This window comes from Zonotrichia leucophrys, chromosome 5, assembly GCF_028769735.1.
Source record: "Zonotrichia leucophrys gambelii isolate GWCS_2022_RI chromosome 5, RI_Zleu_2.0, whole genome shotgun sequence".
Classification (NCBI taxonomy): Eukaryota; Metazoa; Chordata; class Aves; order Passeriformes; family Passerellidae; genus Zonotrichia; species Zonotrichia leucophrys.
The window spans coordinates 58,392,339-58,412,773 of record NC_088175.1 but is presented as its reverse complement, the minus strand read 5'-3'; the positions used below and the strand labels follow the sequence as shown (position 1 = coordinate 58,412,773).

Sequence of the window (20,435 nt, the reverse complement as noted above, 5' to 3'; positions counted from 1 at the left end):
GGTAAAGGCAGGACGCGCACCGGTCCCCTCCTCCCCCCGCATCTCCGCGGTGGTTTCGGCCCGTCCCCCCCAGAGCGCCTTGGTCCCGCCCGTTCGCCCGGCCGTACTCACCCTCCGCCACGCCCTCTCCAGCTGTACCAACTCTTCTCCGCGGGGGAGGATGGAAGAGAGCGGGAGGCGGCGCTGAATAGCCTCACTGGGTTTTCGGCTTTCTCTCTTCTCTATCTGAGATCTGTACTGAGAGAAGTCCCTGAAGGGGCTTTGGGGAGAGAGGGAAGGCGAGCGGGACAGGGATGCTCCCCCGCGGGGCGGTGGATGGTACAGCCCGCCCGAACCCGGAAGGTGGCGGCGCACATGGGCGCGGGGCCCGGGGTCGGCACCGGCACCGGCACCGGGATCGGAAACGGGATCGGGAATGGGGCGGGAGGAGCCGCTGCCGGGGCCCTGGGCGCTGCCGTGGCTGCTCTCTACACGGCCACGCTGCCGCCCGCCCTGCCCGGCGGGGATGCGGGTAATGTACCGGGTGGGGACCCTCGGCCCGGAGCGGCCGGTGCATGCCGGTGGGTGGCGGGGACCGAGCCCTCAGGGACCGGGACATCCCTGTCACCCCACCGGGCTGCTGTCACCCCACGGGAGGTCGTGCGTCAGTGTCACCCGTGTAGGGTTGGTCTGTCCGAAGGAGCCGGTGCGTTGGTGTCATCCCTGGAGGATCGGTGTCGCCTCACTGGGTTGTCACCACAGAGAGCTGCTCACTCCAGAGCGACTGGTGCCTTGGTGTCACCCCATCGGCTTGCTGCCATCCCACAGGGATGCTCATCCTATAGGCGCTGGTTCTTCACTGCCACCCTATAAAAATGCTCATCCTATAGGGATGGGTGCATTGCTGTCACTCTGTAGGGTGACTGGCTCTCACCCCTGTAGGGCTGTTCACCCCAGAGGGGCTGGTGCATTGCTGTCACCCCATTAGGTTGGCTGTCATCCCATAGGAATGCTCATCCTATAGGGGCTGGTATTTCATTGTCACCCCATATGGTTGCTGTTATCCTATAGGGGCTGGGGCATTAGTGTCACTGCAGGGGGTTGCTGTCACCCCATAAGGATGCTCATCCTATAAGGGCTGGTACTTCACTGTCACCCCATAAGGATGTTTATCCTATAGGGGCTGGTACTTCACCCCATAGGGTGACTGGTGCATGGCTCTCACCCCTGTAGGGCTGTTCACCCCAGAGGGGCTGGTGCATTGCTGTCACCCCATTAGATTGGCTGTCATCCCATAGGAATGTTCATCCTATAGGGGCTGGTACTTCATTGTCACCCTATATGGTTGCTGTTATCCTGTAGGGACTGGAGCATTGCTGTCACCCCATTAGATTGGCTGTCATCCCATAAGAATGCTCATCCTATAGAATATTTCTGATATTCGTTGTCCCCCATATGGTTGCTGTTATCCTACAGGGACTGGGGCATTAGTGTCACTGCAGGGGTTGCTGTCACCCAAACCATTAAGGTGATTGCCTGTCATCCTATAGGGACAGGTGCATTGCTGTCACCCCATGGGGTTGCTGGTCCCATTGGTATATTTTGGGTCCCCATTAGGTCCCTGTAGCCCCTCATGCAGTGCAGCCACTATTGGGGTGCTCACCCCATTGGGGTTGGTGCATTTAAAGCTCCCCACAGGTGGGTGCAGCAGGGACTCCCTGCTTTGGGGTGTGCAATGGCCCAGTGGGGTCAGCACAGCAAGGACCCCCCTGGGCTGGTGCCCTTGAGCCCCCCATAATGGTTTGCCCATATTTGAGCCTTTCAGAGAAGGATTTAGACAGGGGACAGCTGGTGGCTTTAGGGGACAGCTGTGCCATGCTGCCAGCTGTGCTGTGTCGGGATTTTGCAGCAGGGAAATCTTTGGAGCTGCCTCTCTGCAGGTGCAGCTTCCTGGCAGTGCCAGCCTGTCTGAATTTTGGTGTTTGGCCCTGCTGATCCCACAGGGGGACAGAGTTCTCCTGTTTGCTCCTGCTCTGCTTTTACTGATTTAACCTGTTCTTGTTTTAAAAATACTCTGGTTTTGCCTGTGTGGGTTGGAGATGGGAGGGCTTGGTTTCTCTTGGGAATATGTTGATGATTTTTATTTCATGGAACAAGTGCCCAGGATTCTTTCTTTCTGTGTCATCCCAGAACAGTTCAGTGGTTCTGTTTAATGCTGTGCCTCCTGGTCACCAGTGCTTTCAAATCCAAGCTGTGCATGAAAATCCTTCTAAATAAATGACATTTTAATGGTTTCATGTATTTTACAGGCTCAGGATGTGTGGAGAGAGGCACTGGCCAGGCTGGCCATATGCACCCTGATGCATTTTGCTTCTGCTCCCAAGTTTCTAAAAGGGCTGGGTTTGCTCCTTCTGGGTGTATTAATTAATGTGTGATGATTGATATATTTATAATTGTTACCATTTTGCTTTTTATTATAATTTTTGCCTTTTTTTTGGTCTGTGGAAAGCATCCTGTGCTCTGAACTGTTCATGCTGCACGAAGCCTCAGGAACCTGGCTCTTAATTGTGTTTGAGCCTGGATTCTCCCTCTGGGATGCAAATAGGCATGAGCAGCCTTTGCAGAGAGGGATGCAGGTTCTCCTGGTGATGCCCTGGCTGGATCTGGGATTTGGTTTTTTGTTTGATATGAATTATCCCAGTAGACAGAGCAAGCAGCCCAACAGCACATGGGTTCACCCCACTTTCCCCAGGTTATTGTGGAAAGGAAATCCCTCAGGACGGAGTCCCCTGACCAGCCCTGTGACCTCACTCCTTGTCTTTCCTTATTTCTTTATTTTTTTGAGTTTTTTTTTTAATTTGCTGCCTGCCTTCCATGTGTTCACTGGGGCTGGGCAGACACAGGCTCATCCCTGCTGTCCCCTTGTGCCTGTTCCAGCCAGCATCGTGTCCCATCACCGTGTCAGGACTTTTTTGGGCATTATTCCCCTGGTTTCTCATGGATTGAGCCTGGAATTCCTCAGCTGGAGTATCTGTGCATGGCCCTGCTGATTTGCCTGTGCCTGAAACTTGTGCCACCAAAAGCACTGAGGCTACTTGTGAAGAACTGCTAAAGGATTTGCTCTATCTGCTTCCAGGCAGGGAGCCTAGTATTTTTTAATTTAATTTTATATATTTTATTTTATTTTATTTTATTTTATTTTATTTTATTTTATTTTATTTTATTTTTATAATTTTATTTTAATTTTTATTATTTTATTTTATTTTATAAATTCTTTTATTATCTTTCATTATTTTATTTTTATTTTATTTTATTTTTGAACTATCTGTATCTTTTTAATTGTTCCCAAAGTTTGCAGTAATCCAAAAATATCTAAGGCAGTTGGTATTTCTCTCTCTGGCAGCTTGCTCGTGTTACTTAGTGTTAGAATGAAGAAATGAATGATAGAATAATAGAGGGAGATGGAATTATAATTCAGAAACATCCACAGATGTTAAAACAGCTTAAAAAGGGATCAAATAAAGTTAAAAAAAAAAAGAAACCAGCCAAATGTTCACTGTGATGTTTCAAACATCAGCTCCCAAACTTGCTGGGTATAAATCAGAGTTCAGGCAGCATTGGGCTGTTGCCTGAACACCTTTATGGGGGAGTCAGAAACTTGTTTACATCAGGAATCACTGAATATTCTGAATTAAAAGGGACCTACAATGATCATCAAGTCCAGCTCCTGTTCCTGTGGAGTTGGAGGGAATAAACATTTCAGTTTGAGCCGGTGCTTGAAGATGCCAGAGGTCATTCTGTCTCACAGCACATTGAAAAGTTTGGGGGTGCTGCAGTTCTTCCTCTGTGTTTTGTTATTTAATATCAGTGCTCCTCACTCCTCCAGCCCATGGAGGATGCTCAGGTGTGTGGGTGGGAGGTGGAGAATTAACCTTATCCAAAGTAGTGCCTGTTATGTACTTATTTTGATTTTCCCACTGAAATTCAACAAGCCTGCAGCCTGTGAGCTGATCTTTTGCAGCTCTTTTTGTTTTTTCTTAATTCTTACAAGGCAACGTTTCGCTGTTGTATTTCAAAGCTTGGTGGTGGCTTCCACCAGTGGGTTATTTATATTATTTTTGCTGCTTCCTGGTTGATTTGTGGCTGTGTTTTTTTGGGGTTATTCTTCCCCTTGATATAAACGTCACAGCAATGTGAACGAAGTTAAATTTTTGCTTTTTTAGATGCATGTACTGCTGCATCCCAGGAGGATTTTAGTGGAGCAGCATGCCTGGGATGTGGTGGATGATGGGCATCACCAGCTGCTGCACACTGGGGAACCCCCCCAGTGCCAAATTTAGGGTTTCCTTTATTGTCACCATCCTTTGCTGTGTGCAGGAGGATTTATCCCTTCCCAGCCCTGGAAATGTTGGAGCTGCTGAACTCTGAAGGGCTCAGAATTGGGATGGATGGTTTTCCCATTGCATCCACTTTTTGGGGGCTGTTTTGCAGTAGGATGAAATTTTCCTAAAATAAGAATAGCAGGAAACTCCATGTCTGAGAGGTTTTGGTGCAGTAAATTGCAGGTTTGGCTCCAGTCATTGCCAGCCAACAGCTCTAATTCTGCAGAAGTTGCCACCAGCAGTAATGGGTTGAATCTTCATTTTAAAATGCAGCATTTACTGCATTTTACTTTAAATCCTGGTGTCAGGATTTAAAGGTGCCATTTGTACAATCCCCCCTGCCCCCCTTTGCATGGCATGGTGAGGACGTGACTGTACAGAAATTTAAAATATTGTTAATTTAGCATTTAAAGCCACCAGCGCCCTTCATTTGTGTCTTTCCCATCTAACAATGCTGCCATGACCTTGGTGCTTGCAAAATTATTAGGACCAGTAAAATTGGATTATGAAATTTGAAGGAAAGAAGGAAAACCAGCTGTAAATTTTTAATTTTGTGTCTCCCTGAATGCGTTGTTCTCATTGAATATATTTGGTGTAGGTTGTTCAGTTTGCTGCAAAATGCTCCAGTGTCAAATGCTCTAAAAATGCCAACTATTCTGCTAACGTGGGTCTTTTTGTGGCAGTTATTTGTCCTGGCATAAAATACAAACAAAATGCAAAATCTTAATGTTGTTTCTATTGGAAGCTGGGTGCAGCATCCACTGACAGGTAGAAGAATTACTTGTGAAGCAGAATTGCTTTAGCATCAAGGGAGAGCAACCTTCCCAGATAAATGGATGCAGATTTGCACAATCAGTGATTATGTTTTTCCTCTTTAAAAGCTGTAAAGCTCTGGTTTTGTGTTGGTTTCTATAATTTTTTTTATGACAAACAACTGGGTTGTTGAACAGACAATGCAGCTTAAGCGTTGCAAAGTGTAGTGCTTGAAAGTTATTGAGTCAGATGGTTTTAAATTAAAAATACACACACACAAATGTCTGCATTTTGAGTGTCTCAGGCCATTCTTTCCCCGATCCTACCTATATTTTCACTTATCTGTTCATAAAAGTCTCACGAAAAACATACAAAAGATATTTTGTGCAATGACATCAGAGGGAGAAAATATTCTTAGAAAATTTCATGCTGTTAAATCTCCACAGATTTACAGTTTTATCCAGTCAAATTAATGCAAAACCCCAATGCAAGCATTTGGATTTTGAAAACTTTGGAGGAGTGTCATTTCCTAATAGTAATTATTGGTTTTACATTATTTTTTCACAGGGGAGCTGATCACAGCCGCATATGAGCTTGGAGTAAGTATTAGTTTTATTGTTTAATCAATGCTCTCATTAACAGTTTTAGGAATTAAGGAAGTTTAATTAAGCATGGAGTAAAGTAGATTAATTTATTTTCAAACCACAGTTTTTACTAACTTATAAGTACAGCACGCGACAATTTACTTCAAGTTTTAAATCCAATTAAACTAAATTATAAAGCAAAGGCTTTACTGTATATACAGTAGCTGGCTTATTATCAACCCAAATTTTGTATAAGCTGGGGAGAATAAAATAAATCGGGTTAACAATTTTAATAAGTTTTATTATTTAATAAACTTTATTATGGTGCATGATCCCTTTAGGCAAGACCTTAGGACTGTCAGCGCGGTGGTAATCCGATAGCAGTGTGGTCTTTCAACTTGCTAACCAATAAAATAGTTGAGAAGCTGCTTTAAAAAAAAAAAAAAACAAAAAAAAAGGGGGAAAGAAAAAAAAAACAACAGCCTTTTGAATGACCCTAATATACTGTGAACCCAAACAAGGAGCCCTTTAAGGCACGCTAATGAAACGTGGCACCTCCTTTTCCTCACCGCCTCATTATTATGGGCGAGGCGTGGAGCCAGATCCACTGAGGAAAAAACCTTGGTGGGGTTGGGATGGGTACCAGGGTTTGGGATGGGTATCAGGGTTTGGGATGGTTATGGGGATTTGGGATGAGCTCTGAGGGTGGCTCAGGGAGCGGAGCTGCTCAGGGCTGCCCTGCTCCCCTTCCCAGCCTCTCCCCCATTTCCAACCCCATGTCCCTCTGTCCCTAGGTCGCCCACCCTCCTGGCTACCCCCTGTTCACGCTGCTGGCCAAAGTGGCCACGGAGCTGCCCGGCGGCTCCCCTGCCTTCCGAGTCAATCTCCTCTGCGGCTTGGTGGGAGCAGCTGCTGCCTCTTTGCTTTTTTGCACGGTTTTCAGGTAAAGTCCTCGGGGTTGCTTTTTCCTTGGCTTTGTGGTGCTTCCCTGGCGGCTCGGGACATTCCCGAAGGCTCCCTCTGCTCCCTGCTGGCCTTCGGACCAGCATTCCCCCCCCTTCCCTAATTAGTTCCTCTGATTAACCTAACAGCAACTTAATCTGAATTTGACCTTCTTTCCCGCACAAAAGCCTCCCCCCTCTTTTTATTTTTCCCCCCACCCTTTTCTTTTCTGTTAAATAATAATAATAGCAATAATAAAAAGTGCGCCCTTTCCCTTGCCCAGCCGTGACAGGTTGTTCAGGCTCATTATCACAAATCACCGCTCGGTTTAACTAACCAGAACTAATGAAGTTTGTCGTTCTCGAAAGATGCAGATGGTCTGTTTAAATTAACAGGATGAGCTTCACCTATCGGGAAACCGTGAACTTGGTTTAATTGCAGCTCCCGGCGGAGGTGGATGGGCAGTTGCCTGCCCGTGGTACCCAAGGAGCAGGGAGAGCATCCCTGCTTTTCCCTGGAGCAGCTCCGGGCTCGGGGGGGAGGGATGTCCGGAGCCTCCTCTCCGCACCTCTAACCTTGGGAGGACAATCGGGATGCTCACGTGGTTGTGGGGTTTTTGTTAACCCTGCTCGTCTTTGATGTGCAAGTTCTGGCTGCTCTTAACCTCAGCCTGACCCATATTTGAGAGGATTATGGCAACCCGTATAAACAATTTCTGATGTTCTTTTTGCAGGGAAAATAGGGCACGTTTTGAGGCTGCGAGTGGTATCGGGGCGCTCCGGGATGAGACGGGGCGATTCCCGACCGGGATTATTTTGACAAAAGCCCTTTTCTCCCACCCGTTTCCAGAGCCACCCTTCAGGGAAACCTTCCCAGCAACCTAGAAATAAAAGCAGGAATAAATGGGGAGGTGGTGGGGGGCAGATTCTGAGATTAAGCAAGCCTTGAGCTCGCTTAAACTTTGTTCCACAGGGTCCATATTTCTCTGCTGAAGAGGAGTTGCTTTTTTGCACATCGCCTCACACGTAGCATCAGCTCCAAAGCACACCTACTGGAATTGCTTGAGTAGTTCCTAAATATTTCTGTAGGCATTTAAAGTGATTGCTTTCACTGGTGGGTAATACATGTAATTAAGTCAACATTATTTAATTTAATATCCTGTATTTCACAGCCTATTTGGGGAGCTGGAAGTGGCGCTGCCCTCCCGTGCACAGCGCTCAGTGCAGCATCAGAGCACAACTATTCTGTTAAAAACTCCTGCAAGGAGCTGCTAAAGGTTTTCTGTATTTAGTTCTGATTTCTTTTTTAATGATGATTATTCCCATTATTGCAGTTGTTTGGAAGATCTTCCCCAGTTTTTAGTTTGTGTGTGACAGTTCCTTGGGCGCCCGCTTTCTGCTCTGGAAATGGTGCAATCGTTTCCTTTGAGAAATAAGGATACAGGAGAGAAATGACAGGCTAAATTTGAGAATTATTTTGGGAATTATTTCAGCACTTCTGAAGGTTTAGGTGTTTTGTTGGTGTTTAATTGGATTTGGAAGACGGTGCTTCTGTCAAATTCAGAATTTGCATGAAGGAACGGAAAACGTGCAAGTGAGAGATGATAAAAACTATTAAGACTTACAGAAATTATTTCGCAGATGCTGACAGGATCAATTATTCAGCCTAACAGTGATTGTTTTGGTTTTTTTTTAAATAATTGTAAGGTCAGTTCTATTTCCAAATTACAGTGTTACATTTTTCATTTCAAGCACCTTAAAACTGGTTTATTTTTTGGAACACTGATCTGGCAAAAAAAAAAAAAAGAAAAATTACTGCGTTTTAAAAATTATTTTTTAAAAGAAAAATATTAGAAAGTATTCACTGGCACTGTCTGCTTGAAGCTGTTGCTGTCTGGGGTTGATGTGGTGTGTTTTAAACCGGGCTTGTCCGTCCTCACAAAGGGACTAAACGGGTCTATCAAATCCCCTCTTATTTTTGTGTTTAAATAAAATTATCTGGCGGGGTGACCCCTACGAGGTACCAGTGGCAGAATCAGCACCTGCTCCTCCTGCCGTGTGAAACGTGGATGTTAATATGAAAATATGTAGATGTTAGGAGTACAAATAATTGATGAAGTACACATCCTTCGGGAGCAACACGGTTCAAGTGGCAAATCTGCCTGCTCAAACAATAGCCACCCTCCAGCGGGGAGGAAGCCATCTCTATGGAAATGGGGCTGACGCTGCCCTATTGATCCAGTGAAGAAGACATTATACAATGTCAGTTGGGTTGTTACGATTTCATTTGTCGTCTGACCTGAACTTAACCTCTAAAACCTTTCTTTTCTCCCCGCCAGCCGGGCAGCGCTGCTGTTTACCCTCACACCCCGTGCCTCCCTCCCTCCCTCCCTCCCAGCATCCCCATACAGTAAATTTCTCCCTTTTTAAATTCTTTTCTTTTAAATTAATTTCCCCGTTGATTCTTTTTGTTTGAGTCATTTCCCGGAGTTTATTCCTCAGCAGGTCGGGATGATTTTATTGCTTAAGGAGAAGAGTCGTGGTTCCTTCCCTCTGTGGTGTTTGGGATGTTGTGGCACGTGTGGGATTAGGGTGGAATTTATTCCTTGAGCAGATTTCTCCTTTGCCAGGTGATGGCTGGCGGGATGCTCCGCGCTGGGGTCAAGAGGAAGCGGCCGCCACATCACGTCTGTTTGTTAATTTTATTGTGTTATAATATATGATATTACTCCTTTAATTACATTATTTTTTTTAAGCCTGGATTGTTGTTCTCAAAGTGAAATTATGTGGCAGCACATTGATGCAGAAAGGCTTTTTGTCAGTAATCCAGACTATCGCTGAACGAGCCGTTTCTCCTTTGAGTTACTTCTCAAGTGTGGATTTTTTCACCCCCCCTCTGCACAGTCTTAATAAATTGCTTGTAATTATCGTAAAATGCCATTTACAAAGAGTTTTCTCGGACTGCTTGTAACTGAGGCAAATAATTCATCTTTGCTTTGAAGGAGGGGGGAGATGCTTTATGTTTTTAGGACTCAGCGAGCGCGGCTGTAGGATTGTTTCTTTAAACAACTATTTATTTGTTTTACTGTGGGAGGCAAAGCATAGCAAGTTTACAAAGTAAACCAATTATCTTCTTATAATATGATTGCCAAAGTGTCATTTTCTGCACAGGGGATGCATTCTTTGCGTTCTCTGCTGCAAAGAGAAATAGGAAGCTTTCCCCTGCTCTGAGTGCATTTTTTTTTTCGGTCTGTACCTTTCATAGTTTGGCTGTTTTGGAGTTTCTGAGCACATAAAGCTGTTTTATTGCAGAGGCAGTAGTAGAGTAAATGGTGTCATTGCCCAGGTATTTGTAGGAAGTTTTTGCCAGCTTTATTTTGGCTGAGTTGGATGCAGGGTTTTCAAAAGGGGGAAGATGTTGCATTAAATTAAGCAATTCACATGCATTTGGTTTGCTGTTCTGGGTATTATATTAACTTTGGTACTAATACATTATACAAACATATATTTATATGTATGTGTATTCCCTGCCCACTAAACCTTCCAGGCAACAAACTGTGAGTGTATATAAAACCCAGAGCCAGCTCTTCTCCCACTGCCAGCAAAAAGGAGAACTAGGTGTGTTGGATAATGAAATCATCGAAATGATTCCATCCTTTTGAAATCATAGGGATGTTTTGGAAGTGCCACTTGACCCTCTTGATGGCACTGAGCTTTCTGGCTCCCAGGGTGTGTGTCCTGGAGCTCCTGTGGGAAGGTCCCTAAGGAGGACCAGGAGGATCAGTGACCTTCAGGCCATCCCAGAGGGACCCCATGGCTGATGCTCCCTTAAAACTGCCCAGTGCTGGGAAAAGTTGTGTGCTCCCTGGTGAGTGAGGAAATGCTCTGTGTCCCTGGGTACATGGGTTTGCCAGAGCAGAATTCATCCCTGAGAACAGTTTGACCCCTTTTTTTGTGGACATGACTTGGGGAAGCTGGAGGGATGAGAGAGGAGTCAGTGCCTGCTCAGCCAGAGTGGGAAATGCAGAAATTGGGCTTTGGGGAAGGAGGAATCTCCTTAGAGGGCGTGTTTGGATTTTTCCAGATTACAGATTATCGTAGATTATCTCTGTTGTAGCACAGCAGGAACGTCTCGGGCATTTGGGAAGCAGCTGTGCTTAGTGAGGAGTAGTTACAAAGTTTTAGGTGGGAGAGAAGAAAGGAATGCACTTAGGAACTAATTTGCTTTTAGAAAATCTGCTGTGACCTCTGGCTAATTGATCACATATCTATTTTTATTTTTTTCCCTCTTGTCCCCAGAATAAACCGGCGCTGAGTTCAGTCTGTTTGAAGACGCTGCCAAATCTGTTCATTTGCATTTGGCTCTAAAGTAGGCACACGAGGCTGCAGTAACTCTGCTTCATTTTGAAAAGGGTGGGGGGGAGGGGGGGGGGAAGAAAAAGCAGGGCAAAAAAACTCTTTTTTTTTTTTTTTTTTTAAAGACTGAAGAGTCTTTTCTGACAGCTAGTCAGAGTTAGAATTAGTTCAAGGAAATGTTAATAATGCACTGCCTGGCTTAATCCCTTTGATATCACCAGGTATCCTCCTGTTCATGGGTTAATTGCTTTAAAAGCGGAGGCAATATTCTGAGCGGTGGGCCGCTTCACCTTTTCACAGCTGTTACCATTGAGTGACAACTAAATCCCATGTGTAAGATGAGGAAGAGCTCAATCTCCAATTGGGAGAAAATTTATGTAAACCGCAATCCCTTCAGAATGTGCGGAAGTCACAGACTTTCTTGATTTACTCTGCTTTTCCCAGAAAGCTCCATTGTTCCCTTCCCTAAGTCCCATCAACCCTTTGTAGCAGAATATCACAGCGGCGGCAGATAGCTTGAAATATATAAATGCTATCATAGCTCTGATTAATAGCGGCGCTTATGAGTCAAGTCTGATAACGGAGCAGCTCTCCACTCAATTTCAGATACCGCTAATGGAATCTGTCTCCTGCAATTGTAATGTGAGAAGGGCTAATTTGCCATGGAGCTTGGAGCTGTCACCAGCCGGGGATTGGGGGGTCAGATGGGAGCTGCCAGGTTTTTGCCCTGCAGCTTGTATCTCTCGCTTTGAATAGCGCAGCCCCCTGCCTGCCAGGGAGCTGATAGGCCGCCGGGGGGTTTATGCCACTCGTACAATAGCGAAGGGCTGCATGGGCTGACTTGGTAATTGTGAAGCCAGCTCATTTTTATTTTATTTTATATTTTATTCTATTTTTTTTCCCCCCCTCAACTCCTTCCTTTTCACCCCCCCCCCCCCCCGCTCCTTTTTTTTTCTTTCTTTTTTATTTTTTTTTTTCTGCGGCTGCATAATTTCTAATAAGGGGTTTTAACAAATGTCAGATTAGGAAAAGTTTCTGCAATTATCCAAAAAAAAAAAAAAGCCAACTTATAAAACATTTAAATAGCTCAAGTCGGCTCCTACTGCGGGTTGGGGTTTTTTGGCTGCTGGAAGCAGGCGCTGGTTATTACAGGAGCCTGGGATAAAGGTGTATCTATTTTCCAAGGATTGTGAATCAAATAATGGGTTGAACTAATACACCCTTTGCACTTGCAAAGACACCAGGAGAGAATTTCTCATTTGTAATGGCTGGAAGCACAGTTTGTACAACTCAAATGTGAGTATGGGGTGATATTTCTTAAAGCAGTGCAGCCCTGTGTGCATTTTATAGATCTGTCATGAGCTGTTCCACTCATTGAGCTGGTCTTGAATAGCTTGGCATGGAAGTGTTGAATTTAAATACCAAACTTCCTTGGCAAGGGACTGCTGCAGGCAGGCTCTGCTCCAGTGGTGGTGGACATCCTGGAGCATGCAAGGGGTGAGGTTGGGATGTCTCATTCCTCACTCCCCTGACGAGTTGTCACAGGGGGCTCTTCCCATCCCTGGTGTCCAATGGACCCATGGAGGTCCTTGCTGCCATCCCAGAGCAGTTTGATCCTCCCAGCAAGAGGATCCAAGGTGACTTGGCCCCAGGACACAAGGGATGGGATGCAAGATGCCTCTTGCATGTGCTGGTGACCTTCACAGGTCCACATTTCCAAAGGAATGGGCAGAGACAATATCCTTCAGAGGTGGTGTCCCAACTGTCCAGTCCAGGAGGACATGTGTGAGAGGGTGCAAGGACCAGCTCCCCTTTGCCAAAATCCTCACTGCCACCCTGGACCATCCCCTGTCCAAACTGTGGTGTTTCAATAAAATAACTACAAGAAAGAAGAGTCAGGAAGTGATGGCGGTCCCTGGCTGGGTGTGAGGCATTCCATGCTTGTGGTGGGAGGTGAGGGTGCTGCCTGCTATCCCAGAAATCATGGATCTGTGGGAATGCTGAAGCTGTGGGATGCTGAAGTCCTGTTTGACACCAAGGACAGCAGCTGGTTGTGACCAGACTGGTTTGGTTTTATTTCATGGTGGCTCTGCCTCTTTGCTCGGTCTCTTTTCCCTTCACTCCTTGTGACCGTGGGACTCAACCCGGAGAGATGAGCCAAGCCCTGCTCTCCTTCCTCCTCCTCCTGCTGCGGGCAGGGCTTAAGTGGCTATTGAGCTCCAGGTCCTTGAGGAAGAATAAAATCTGGTTTGCTATTCCCTGTAGTACCTGAGCTGGCTCTTCAGCGCTGAGAGCAAGGGAAACCGCCTTTTGTCGTGGAGTGTTTGTGGCTGAGAGGCAGGCAAACCCAGAGGGATTGGGGTTTTGGGGGATAATTATTGTTACTTAAGCCCTAAACTCCTGTTTGGATTTTAATTTTTAAATAATTCTTCTATTTCAGCGCCGATGCTCGTGCACACTTAAAATTTATCAGTGGGAAGCTTGGTTGTTGAGTCTTCTGTGTCTCTTTCTGTTTAGCCTCATCAAAAAAATAGTTGTTTTTTTTTTAATTGATTGATTAACAAGAAAAACCTCTTAAATTCAAAATGTTAACTCTTTAGTGCACTGCCTTGAAATAAAAATACATTGAAGGAATGTATCTTTGCTACTGCAAAGAGACAGAGGTTGCTGGTGATGTAGTTGGAGTCCGTGAAAGTGAACAGGGAGCCAGCAACATCAGGGTCATCATCTGCAGGTGCAGGGACAGACAATTTTATTTTTTTTTAAATTCCATTATTTAGTTAATTAGTGGAGATTTTAAAAATCAAGAGAGTTTCTTATTCTACTGCCTAAAAAAAAATAAATGAAAGATGCAAGGCTAAGATCTCCTGCCTGTAAAGTTTTGGAGAGAAAAGAAGGCAGAAATAATCAGCTTATTTCACTAGGTACAGATAGGTGTTGCCAGTGTTAAATACATCAGCTTCAAATATAAACCATTCCAATTATCTTACTTTTCTTAATGAATCCAGTGCACTGAAGATTGCATTTAACGAAAACATTTTAATTAAATTCCAGTTCCCATCCATATGTAGCTTTATGCTGATCATTTAATACATTTTGGGGAATTATTAAATATAGAACGTCTGCTGTTGTTTTATAAATAAAAAGTAAAAATGCTGGTGGAGTTTTTTTGTTAAAGGCATATGACTTGTAACTTTGGCTAAAGGGAAATTTTACCAAACTTAAAGGAATGGCTAAATTTTAAATTAATGTTTTAGTGATTGCCAACAAATGACAAGCTAAAAACTATGATTTAAAAAAAAAACAACAACAACAGGTTAATATATTTAATTTCAGATTTTCCAAATGTTCCTGCAAACTCTTAATAAAAACTTGTAGCTAAAATAGTCCTGATTAAAGCAAATTCCTATTGGCTGCGTCCTTTTAGCTGAGGCCCAAGTACATTCTTTCACTTGCATGCTTGAAAAGGAAAACACAATCATAATTTATTTTTTTTTAGTCTTTTCCTTTTATGTTTAGGGATGCCATGGGAAAATATTTCTCAGAAAGGACTGTGTGACCTCTCCTTTGCTGACTCTTTCTGTCCCTTCTGAGTGAGTTTTTGGATGATGGTCATGAAGACTTTTCCAATTTTGCCATGGCTTCAATTATTTTCTTCTTCCATGAGCTGGCTCTGGTGCTGGTGCTGTTCTTTCTCATACTGGTCCCAAAAAGGGGGGAAACAAGCTGGATTTGGGGAGCAGCCATCTACCCTCCCTGCTCCCCAAAATATTGGAATAAACTCTCCTAAGATGTTGCTTTTCCATGAGGCCAGTTGAGGATTGAGCTGCTGGGTGTCTTTCCCATGTTTTGTAGCACCTCAACTCTATTTGAAAAATAAAGACAGTGTTTCAAGTGTTTAAAGACAGAAGCACAAGTAGAAGTTGAGTGGGGATAATTCTCTGCTGCTCTCTGCTCTGCAGTCCTGATGTGCTGTTGACAGGAAAGACAATGTGGAATTTATTTCCAGGAAAAAACCCAAATGTTTTTTTCTTTCTCCCAACCATGGCCCACATGGGAAGCCTGCAGCCAGTGCAGATTGCAGAGTGTGGGGCTCCAGGCAGGGTGGCAGAGCCCAAAGGCTCTGTGGTTCCTTCTTGTCCAGCAGGGCTTCACTGCAGGAAATGCTTGCATTGTCAATGCCAGGCCTGGTGTTTATTTTGGTGAGACAAATGATTATGTGCCACGAAAAACTTCTTAACTTCCACACAAGAAGTGACCTCTTCATGTTGTTCCCTCTGTCTCCACATTGGTCACTGGGTTGCTGAGTTCTTGCTGGACTTATGGGAGGTTTCCTTTAGCTCTTGAATTAACCATCTTCCACAAAATACTCTGTCTTAACCACAAGAATTCTCTCTGTGCCTGTAATTAAGGCAGCTATTATCTTATGGCCCCCTAATGTCCTGCTTATGTGTGTAACATGTCACCAACATCTCCAGTTGTGGATTGCACTGTGCTCCTTTGCAATTTTTTCATGCTTTTTAGAGAATCACAGAATCCCAAGATGGTTTGAGTTGGAAAGTATCTTAAAGCTCATCCCTTTCCATCCTTTTACTAGACCAGGCTGCTCCAACCCCCATCCAACCTGCCATGGAACCTTCCCAGGGATGGGGAAAAAAATAATTCTTGGCTTTAGGCTTCTTGACCTCAGTTTCAAAGCTCTGTCCCATCCCTTTGCTTTTTCAGTTTTTCCTATTGCTGTTTTGCTCTCATTTTTGTGCATTTTCTGGAGAGTTCTTTCATCTCACTCTGCTTTGCACCACTGAACACCCATCAGTGTCTTTTCCACCTTGAGGTTGGTCTTTGGTCCAGAGAGGTGTAGGTGGCTGAGCTGTCCATGCCTGAGGGTTTTTGTCACCTCCTTGGACAGTGTGTCATTTGAGGTCATCTTGATTCTGAGACAGGAGAGATGTGGGCACATTGTCACTCTGTGCTGGAGAATTCCAAGAGGCTGCAGAGGCAGAGGAGCATGGAGACCCTCATGTTGTCAAAATGTATAACCACATTACCCCAGCTGCAGGGCAGAATTGATTTAATATTGTCCCAAAATCATGCTGACAATCGCCTAGGATTAATTTCTACTTGTCCTGCTGGTGCTGCTTTGCACGGTGGATTGTTGCATTTCTTCTGCCAGGTGCTCTTCATCCTTCTCTGGAGATACCTGCTTTAATTGCTTCCACTTCTGAGAGTTTCCCTCTGAATCTGCAAACTCACAAATCCATCACTTCCATTGCTGATAGCAGAACCTGCAGAAAAACTCTTGGTCTCCAGCTTGCACTTCCCAAAGCTGTTTTCTTGATGTTCTTCAAGAATGCAACACGTTCCCATTTGGTTTTTTGACATCTGTTGTACTTTAGAGGAGCTTAGTGGGCCCCTGGATCCCTGGAAGTGCCCAAGGCCAGGTTGGATGGGGCTTGGAGCAGCCTGGGATAGGGGAAGTTGTCCCTGCCCATGGCTTAGCTGGAACAGGATGATCTTTGAGTTCCCTTCCAACCTGAGCCATTTTATGATTGTTTTTATGACTCTGTGGACAGACAGGTCTGTGGTCTCCAGCTTGCACTTCCCAAAGCTGTTTTCTTGATGTTCTTCAAGAGTGCAGCACATTCCTGTTTGGTTTTTTGACGTCTGTGGTACTTGGAGGAGCTCAGTGCTCCAAGCATGAAATGGGCTGTCCCAGAGTGGGCTCAGCAGCCTGGCTTTCCCATGAGCTTCCTGGGAAAGTTGTTCAGCCTGGAGAAGATTCCAGGGAGACCTTAGAGACTCTTCCAAAACCTGAAAGAGCTCCAAGAGAGATGAGGAGAGACTTGGACAAGGGCCTGGAGTGATAGGACAAGGGGGAATGGCTTCCCACTGCCAGAGGGCAGGGTTAGGTGGGATATTGGAAGGAATTCCTGGCTGTGAGGGTGGTGAGGCCCTGGCACAGGGTGCCCAGAGAAGCTGTGGCTGCCCCTGGATTCCTGGAAGCGTCCAAGGCCTGGTTGGACACTAAGCCAAGGCGTCCCTGCCCATGGCTTATGTTGGAACAGGATGATCTTTAAGTTCCCTTCCCACCTAAGCCATTTTATGATATTTTTTGTGATTCTGTGGACAGACAGGTCTGTGGGCTGTGCTTAGTTTGTGCTCCTGACCCTGCTCTGCTCGGTGAGCAGAGGTATCCTGTGTCCCACATAGCTGGGATAACTCTTTAAGCTTTGAGTTGAGTGGCTTTTGCTTAAGCTTTGCTTCATAAAACTCAACTCGCAGGTTTGAGACCTTTTGTCAAGAGGATGGGATTTCTTTCATCTCACTTGAACCATCATGATATGTGTGAGTCTTTCCTGAGAAAGACAAGGAGAATTGGTGAATGAATGAGACATTTGCCTAAAGTGCTGGTTTTCTGAAGGTTTTTGGAAAAGTTGTTTCACTTTTTTTTTTTACCTTATTTCCCTGCAAGAATTTCAAATGAGTTTATGGAGTTGTTTCTTCATAACTAAAAGTTTGAACTGTTTAAATGGTTTAGTCAAAACAGGAACGTCATGAAGTGGATTTGTGTATTGGGGATCTGTTGGTTTTTCATTACACATGGTCCTGCTACCCTTTCCTGGTATTTTCTTCATTTTTACTCCAATTCTGTTGATTTTTTTGAGACTTCTTCCCACAGTCTTGATGTTGAACTCGCTGTCACCTTGAGCTTGGCCTGGAGTACCTCAGAGTTGTTTCCTTTTTTCCCAATGTTAACTCCATACTTCTCACCCTTAGGCTACATTCTGCAGGTGCAGATCTCAAAATACTTCACAAAGGAGATAAAAATCATTAGTCCTATTTTCTAGATACCTTCAGATCTCTGGCAAACCAAGCAGAGGAGCCCTTGTAGAGAGGGCTCTATCAGGAGCTTCCCCATGTGGAAATCACATGTGTAGCTCGATGAAGAGGTTGGGTAGTTTATAATTTTTTTTGGTTTAAACCTGCTAGAATTGTTAGGATTAAATGGAACTGTATGTGTCTGGATGGAATCAGAAAAATACCCAATTTTTGGTGGAGACTAGCTGAGTCTTACAGTGGAATGGTGAATTTCTGGAGTGTAGCTTTGACTACAGCCATAGCTATTTGAGGATGTTGTGGTGCCCTACACTTCTCCTTTTCAGAGTGACTTCCTAAAGGAGAGAGCTTCCAGACAGGCAGAGCCAGAGCAGTGAAGGGAAGAGCCACTGTGGTGGAATGGGTTTCTTAAATTCCACCTCGTGGGCTGCCTGTGCTGGCTGCAGCATCCAGCTGAGCTGGGCAGGCAGCTCCATGGGGAATGTGCCATAATCCCATCTGGGAGTCCCAGAGATGGCCAGCTTTGGGCTCACAGCCATCCCAACAGTGGCTGCTTCACCCTCTCCCTCCCTCTTGCTGGAGCTGGCACCCATTTCCCACACTCCTGACCTCTCCCTGATGGGACTGTGGGTGCTGCAATCCCCAGGACACCAAACCCTCCCCAGGAAAGCCCTGCCAATGCTGTCCATCCTGAATAGCTCTAATCCACTCTTAATTCAGCTCCTGGATGAATTGAAGGCTGCACCCTTGCTGGCATCTCCTCCAGAGTATCCCATTAAAGCCATGACTCCCTGCACCCTCTGGGCCTTCCCTCATCAGGATTTCTGAAGCAAATTCAATCCTGGAAGTTTGCATGGCGAGAAGAAGCAGATTCTTTGGTGTTGGGTGGCTGGCAAAGAGGCTCTGCTCTTCCCAATGGCAATCCTTAGCAGAGAAATTATTAGGGAGATCTTAACCATATAATGTTTTGGCAGGGTGCTGGGTGGCACTCATTGCTGCTGCTGCAGTAGGTTTTGTTTTTAAAAAAAAAAAAAATTAAAAAAAGAAGGACAATAAAGTAGGCTCTTTTTTTTGTTGGAAAAGAAGATTTCATGTTATCTGTGTTTGCAGGCTTTCTGGCTCATATGCTGGAGGAATCCTTGCTGCGGGGGTGTTTTCATTTTCGCGTCTAACATGGCAGTGGTCCATCACGGCGGAGGTTTTCAGCTTAAACAATCTGTTTGTGGGGCTGCTGATGGCTCTCACTGCTCATTTTGAGGAGGCATCCACTGCAAAAGAGAGATCAAAGGTAAAACATCTCAAGCAAAGTGAATGGTTCTTTATTTTTTTCGTAATTGGCTAGCCCCTGTTTGTTTAATTTCTTGTTCGTTTACTGCTGATTTAGTTTTAAGTAAATAGGCCAAATTTTAGGTCTTACCTCAGCACCTTGCTGGGTGGGGTCCATCCCTGACCTACCTGGATGTTCAAAAGTGACAAACATTGAAAAAACCCTGCCCACTTTGCTTAAGGATTGAGTTGGGACCTGTTGGATGGGTTTGGGATTGATTTATTTAATACTCCCAGAATGGAAGCAAGGAAAACCAAAATAATTTCAATCTAAACATTTTAGTTCATCCTGCATCAAAGACACAAACTAGGCTGTGAGTGTTCAAGGTTTTGTTTTAAGAATTGGTAATTTTCTTGGGGGTAAATGGATGTATTGTATAGAAACCTCCATCTAATCAAAAACCAGGTTCCAGCTCAAAAACGGGAACAAGCAAATTTTCAATCAGTTTTTCTTTTGAAATTAAATGTGCCCCTAAAATAATGGCATTGTTAAATACAGAGACTTTAAATTTCATGCCGTATTTTCTACTTTTTAAACAGACTAGTCAGCCAAATGATATTTTTGCTCAGCAGTCTTGTTCTTTCTTTTTGTTTGCCCGAACATCTGATCTCTTTTCCTCCGACAGACTTGCCTGCTGTGACTCCTGTAAATTGTGTGAATAAAGGGATTTTTGTCAGGCTAGGCTAGAATTTCAGGAGTCTGCAGTGGTAGTTTACTCAGCTTCATGAGCTCTCAAATAATATGTTTTATCAATGGCTACAGAGACCTTGTTTTATCATTGGATTTTTTAAAAAACCATTATTATTATTTTCTAATGAGCAGCAGTCCCAAGATCCCCACAACCTGAACTCCACAGACATGGAGCTGGGCATTTTCCAACCTTCTCCTATGTTTCACATGCCTGGTTTCCAATGGGATTTTCAAAATTAGATTTTCAGAAGCAGTTAAGGAGCTTGTTCCAATGGTTTTTTGAGTGTCTGGCATCCCACGCCTGGAAGAAGCCAGGCTGCCAACAGCAAGCTTGCAGTGCTTTTTATAAATCAGATGGTCCTACAGACATCATATTGGAGCTCATCCATGTACTTAAAAAATGACTGAGGTGGTTCTGAGCCCTGCCAGGCAGCTCTGAGACCCACAAAGGTTTTTCTGAACTTATGGCAAGGTGCTTCCATGGCAGGGCAGTGTCCAGCATGGAATGCTGAGCAGTTAATTGAAAATTACAGGGTGATCCCAGCACTACACCAAGGCAATGTTTGCATCTCACACACCACCCTCA

At 44.7% G+C, this 20,435-nt stretch overlaps 1 protein-coding gene across 1 annotated transcript in view; it reads left to right on the top strand.

Annotated features, from left to right (window-relative positions):
• Nucleotides 1-326: 326 nt before the first annotated feature.
• The window catches only part of TMEM260 (transmembrane protein 260), a 33,633-nt gene continuing 13,524 nt past the window's right edge, over nt 327-20,435 (top strand). Inside the window, exons 1-4 of the mRNA XM_064715867.1 lie at nt 327-511; nt 5,682-5,713; nt 6,493-6,641; nt 18,943-19,120. Of these exons, the coding sequence (XP_064571937.1) occupies nt 355-511; nt 5,682-5,713; nt 6,493-6,641; nt 18,943-19,120 (516 nt within the window). The 5' untranslated portion in view covers nt 327-354. The remainder of the gene's footprint in view (nt 512-5,681; nt 5,714-6,492; nt 6,642-18,942; nt 19,121-20,435) is intronic.